At 46.7% G+C, this 6,000-nt stretch overlaps 1 protein-coding gene across 6 annotated transcripts in view; it reads right to left on the reverse strand.

The window, feature by feature from the left end:
* The window catches only part of Fhod3 (formin homology 2 domain containing 3), a 430,213-nt gene that overhangs the window by 67,239 nt on the left and 356,974 nt on the right, over positions 1–6,000 (reverse strand). For all 6 annotated transcript variants that reach the window (XM_013349359.2, XM_026783506.1, XM_026783507.1 and 3 more), the window contains one exon: positions 3,943–3,993. In XM_013349359.2, coding sequence (XP_013204813.2) covers positions 3,943–3,993 — 51 coding nt within the window. The remainder of the gene's footprint in view (positions 1–3,942; positions 3,994–6,000) is intronic.

The following is a 6,000-nucleotide window of genomic DNA, read 5'->3' on the forward strand; positions in this document are numbered from 1 at the left end:
GCTTCAGTTTACACAATGAGATTTATAGCTGTATAATTGTGAGACTATACTTCACATTACTGGCCCATACATTTAAATGCCTGAAGTGGTCAAGTATTTGATAGGTGTATGTGGCATACATACATACTCTTTAAAGTAACTTTTTTAGGTTTATTTACTGTATGAGTGTTTGTCTATATGCGTATGCATGTGTCACACATGTTCCTGGTGTCTGGGGAGGTCAGAATTGGGAAGTGAGATCCCCTGGAACCGGAGTCACAGATGGTTGTGAGTCGCCGTGTGGGTGCTGGAAACCGAACCTGTGTCCTCTGTGAAAGCAACAAGTGCTCTAAAGCAAGGAGCCGCCTTTGCAGCCCCAGCTCACGCGTCTTTAGTTTAACAGGGCTGCCCTGTGTGCCCATGCAGATCCGGAGCATTTACTCTCCTGGAAGAGCAGCAGCAGTGTTTGTCTGCAAGGACTGGAGAGATGAGGGTAGCAGGCTGGTCCACATCAAAGTCACAGCTCACAGTGAGGAATGTCATGTGACACACAGGAACTTCCAGCATCCTGGGCAGGAAGCTTAGACCTATGGCATGACCTTTGCATCCACAGTGACTCTTAGAGCCGTGCATTCAAGGGCTCGAACACATCGTCCTGGGAGTCACTAGCTCATGAGGTGACTGCCCCTTCTGACCACATGTCCCTAATGCCTTGTGAAGCAACACCAACCATACAATCACGATGAGGCTGCGGCCAGAAGCACGACCTATGATGTGCAGCTCAACCGCTTACCTCTGCTCCTCCCTCTACCCCTGCTCTGCTGTGCCTGTCTCCTTTGTTTATGCGATCATCTTTTCATTTGTCTAGTGAACGTTTGTTCAATGTGTCTGTGATGTGCTCAGGACCATAGTAGGTATTAAGGGATTAATAACAAACAAGAAAAATATTCCACCCTCCTGCAGCTCACAGTACACTGGGAGAGGTAAATAAATGTTTGGAACAGCTCTGACACCCAGAAGGTACACCAGGGCAGGTTCAGACCAGATTCTTTTTGCTCGGTCTCTTCACTGAGCCACACACACACCCTGTATGAGCCAGTCCTATTCACTATGACTTTCCCTACTGTCCTCCTACCCAGGTCTCCCTCCCATTGAGTTCAAGCCCTCTGACATCTCTGGGCCTCCAGCAGCACGCAGTGTCCTTTCTCATGGTTCCTGGACCATCATTGTCATGCATGCACCCCCAATCTTCCATTCTGCTTTTTTCCTGGGACCCCCTTGTTTCCTCAGATGAGTCAAACCGAAACAAGAAAAAGGGCCGGCTCAGACTGTGGGGGTCTGCCTGGCTCTGTTTACTGAACCCTGTGTAAACTGAGAGGTAGGATGTGGGGGAGGGCTACAGTACAGCCATAGAGAGCTGCTCTTGCACCTGCTGAGGTGACCACCTGCTGAGGTGTAGAGGGGCATTCTGGGAGAAGAGAAGAGGAGATCAAGGGCGGAGCAGGAGTGGGAGAGGCGAGTGACAAGCTGGTGCAGACTGGGTGGGGGGTCACTGGGTGGGGGGGGTCACTGGTAGTTGCACTAGCATTTATCACTACTGCTTGTACTGGCTTTTAGGGAACCTATTCTTTTTGGATGGATACCTTGCTCAGCCTAGATACAGTAGGGAGGACCTTGGTCCTTCCTCAAAGCAATGTGCCTTACCCTCTCTAAGGAATGGATGGGGGCAGTGGGGGTTAAGTGGAGGGAATGGGAGGAGGGGAGGGAGTGGGAACTGGGATTGGTATGTAAAATGAAGAAAGATAGTTTGTTTTCTTAAATAAATAAATAGCGAATATGCCAGCAATAAGCAAAAGCCTGAATGGGGAATAGCCAGAGAGCTCTGTGAAGTCGGCCTGAGCCCAGTTCTGACCTTGACTCTTGACTACACACTGGACATTCCCTGTAGGAGCCAGGGAACCTTGCTTGTGTGGACATAGATTGACATTCCCAGAAGAAGCCACCAAGCCTCCCTTGCTTGTATGGACATAACCTGACAGTCTATCTGTCAGAAGCTCCAAAGTACAGACTCTCTCCAAGAAAAACTAAACATAAAAACATTCAAAATTCTCTAACCCCAGGCATAAAGTCAAGAGTCCTTCAATAAGGGTATGTCTCCTCTTTCTCTGAAGCTCAGCAGACAAAGAGAAGTTCGTTGCTTTGTCTCCAGCACCTTTCGCTCTGGCTTTACTGGCCACCACTGGTGATTAGGATGACAGTAATCTAATAGAATGTAGGAAATAAACCAATGTTTTATTCATGAGGCTGACTTAAGCATCTAATTTTTTAATTGAGCACAGACAGTCTCCGCTGTTGCCTGACTCAGACTGTCTTGATCTATTTAGCTGATGGTGTCTAAAACATTAGCGCAATTCCACATCCCATTGGCACAGGCCAGAAATGGTGAGGCTCCCCCTAGGCTCCAGTACAAAAGGCATAAGCTGAGCCTATCCCTCTCCGCATACTATATCGCCATCTGGTGACAGAGTTAGTAACTGCAGGCTGTAGCGGGCAAGGGGTAAAAACCGCCTGTCGACTTCCAGGACCAGTGTCTCTTGTTTATCTCAAGTAATCACACACTTAATATGTGAACTTGACCGTTTCAAATGGAGTTAAATTAATGAACTGAGGCTGGGGAAATGATTCAGCAGTGAAGGGCACTGTCTGCTCTTCCAAAAGACCAATATTCTATCCTCAAACCGTACGTGGCAGCTCACAATAGTTTGTAACTATAGTCTCAGGGGATCTGACGTCCGTTTCTAGCCTCCAAGGGTACCAGACATGCATATGGTGCACAGATATCCATGCAGCCAAAACACCCATACACATAAAAAATAAAATGGACTAAGTGTGCAGCCTGAAGACTTCAAATAAAGCTGCTAGGTTGTTAAGTCATTTGTTTATTTTTAAAACTACATTGTCTTCTCTCTCCTCTCCTCTCCCCTCTCCCCTCTCCCCTCCTCTTCTTCCTCTTCCTCTCTCTCTCTCTCTCTCTCTCTCTCTCTCTCTCTCTCTCTCTCCCCCTCCCCTCTGGTGCATTAAATGCATATGCATATGGGGGGTCAAAGGAAAACTTGCAGAGAGCAGAAGTTGGTTCTCTCCATCATGTGGGTCCCAGAGATCAAACTCAGGTCATCAGGCTTGGCGGCGAGTGTCATTACCCTCTGAGCCCTCCTGCAGGGTGTCATTTATTCATTCATTCTATACTTTATTCCTCAGTGCCCACTGTGAGTACCAAATACTTCAGCGGCTGTTTGAGAATGGTTCCTTCCATGTAGGACGGAGAGTATTTCAGGAGGAAGGGAACTGATCAGTTATAAAATTCAAGGCTCTTCTGCACACGGGGGACACTATCTGGCATGGCGCGTGTGCTCAATTATTAAATGAATATGAACCAAGTGACCTGGAACACATAGAAAGAACGCCTAAGCCAGGCTCAGGGGCCTCCAGTGTGATTAATGGAGGCATCGTGGTGTTTGGTCAGTTATGGATTACTCATGGAATGAGAGTCCGTGAGCAGTTAGTGCCTAGTTTTGGCGCTGCCATCTTTGTTTGCTAGTGCTCACGAAGATATTCAGACAAGGACAAAAGTCATCCAGCGACGGAGTTTTCAGAACACATCTCCATTATTGTGATCATATGTCAAGATGGAGATGATAATATGCTCATTTTGAGGAGGGTTTTGGAGCAAAAAATTTGCCATGATGGTCGCTCTAGGCCTCTTTTGATCTCTGATTTCTGTCAGCTGCCACATCTACCACAAATCCAGTTTTCTCAGCATATAAAGTAAGGAGGACAGGCGTTTGCAAGTACCAGCCGTGCAATGATAAGACGAGGTTAATGCATCTCAGAGGGCTCTGCATGCTTTGTTAACAGTGCAAAGTCATGTGACACCTCGTTACAAAGTGAAGAAAACGTACGCACCTTTCTTCTCGTGCTTGTCTTTGCTCCTCTCTTTTGTCTAGATATTCCCGGCTAGCGGAAATGTTCAGAACAAAGGAAAAGAGGAGAAAAATAGACTTAGATGTTCATAAAATTAAGGAGCAATTACTAAAACGATAATAATTGGATGTTAAAAGTCTAGAAGAGGCTACTTCAAACATGCTAAACACAATGGATTTTTTTTTTTTCCAACAAAATGGCAAAGAAGTCAGAAGAGCAGGAAAACATCAGGCTCACTCAGGGACTACCCAGCATTCTGTTCTCACCCAAGGCCATTGGGAGGCCTGACTTGGTGCTTTGGCCTTTATTTACACCCATGATATGTCCAATATTGTTCAGTTTTAATGTTTCATGTTTCTGGTCTTACTGGTGAATCTAAGTTTAGGACTAGCCGGCCGCTTGCCTTTCAGCAGGCTGTTTTCCTGAAGAGTCTGTTCAGCATCGTCTACACTGGACGTAAGGACACAACATCAGAAAGACGAAAGGGGGTGCAGACTGGGGAGAATGCAGCAAGGATCAGATGTGCTGTGCAGAAGCAGCCAAGGTCATTGCCTTCCGAGCTAGATACACAGTATCTTCCAACCCGAAGCCAGAGGGTGACTCTGAGGTGCGCAGAGGTTCCGAGGCACCTGAACACTTCACTCAGCAACTGAGAGGTGGCTGGGCTGCCCGAGCAGGCGTCAGCCCTGGGGGGCGGAGGCTCTCAGCTTTCTGTGCTTCCCTCTTGACTTCCCTCTCCACTCACAGTCTCAAATGTGGAGTCATGGTCACTGTAACTAACTGTCACTCGCGGAGAGGTGACTAGCGTTCTTCGTAGAAAGGGGGTCACTTGACCTGGTTCTCTCTGCACTCTTAAATGACAAGTGATAATCATGTGAACACCAGAGCAAAGGGTGACTGGTGGTAAACCATCTCTGAAGACGGGATATCGGGGCCAGTCCCCAGTATGCATGCATGTAGATGTGTGTACAACATGGGTTCGAATGTTATGTGTTCTCAGCCCCTCTTCCTGCTTTCCTGGGATCCAGCGACACAAATGTTAGGGACTCGGGTGCCATTCCAAGGGTTTCTAAGACTTCTTTCTCACACTTTGTTTCCAAAGTGGCCTTCCTCCCTCATTTCAATTCTGCTGCCTGGCTCATCCAATGAATTCCTTATTTTTCCTATGTTTCAGTTATTTCAGTGTATTTCTAGCTGGCTCTTCTTCGGATCTTCACAAAGCCTTGTCTTTTCAGTTATTTCAAGCATACTTCTCGTACTCTTTTATTTTAAGTCTTACTAGTAAAAGGCCTTACTCTATCATTCCTCTGTAATATAATGGGAATGAATTCTAATATAGTTTGTCATATAGATCAATTATTTCCAAGAATAGCTTGTGGCAGAGATGTGTCTGCCCTTCCTCTTGGAGCACATCCACAATAGCTCCTTTCAAATTGGCCTGATAACGACGCCATCCGCGTCCCCTCTGTAGTTATCAGCTTTTCATTCTTTCTTCTTCATCTAAAATTTCCCTAGCTGTTTGTGACAGACTGTTTTGCATCGCATCTGTACATCTTCAATCTACAACAAGATCCTGAGAACTAAAAACAATACTCATTCTCATTTTGTCTTTGCAGCTAATCAAACAGATTGGGTTCTCCTGTGAGTTCTGAAGCAGCTTCTGATGTTGGCTCCAGTGTTAGCTCAGGTCTCAGGTGTTTCTACTGTGTCCTATCAGGCACTGTGTGCCACCCAGCAGCCATTATGGGACCTGGGTGATAGTCCTCTCTCTAGCTAGTCCTCAGAGCTGGGCTTGCTATTTATGCTAGGAGCCACACATGTTCAAATCAGAGATGGGTGGGTTGTGCCCAGGGAGTTCCCTTGTTCTTGTATCCCTTGTCTCTGTCTGTCTGTCTCTGTGATGTGTGTGTCTGTCCCTGTTTCTTTCTCTACTGTGTGTGTGTGCGTGAAGGTCAGAGGACAACCTTGGGTTATTCCTCAGAAGTCACTATGCACCGTGTGTGTGTGTGTGTGTGTGTGTGTGTGTGTGTGTGTGTGTGT

The sequence above is a fragment of the Microtus ochrogaster genome, chromosome 18 (assembly GCF_000317375.1).
Source record: "Microtus ochrogaster isolate Prairie Vole_2 chromosome 18, MicOch1.0, whole genome shotgun sequence".
NCBI lineage: Eukaryota > Metazoa > Chordata > Mammalia > Rodentia > Cricetidae > Microtus > Microtus ochrogaster.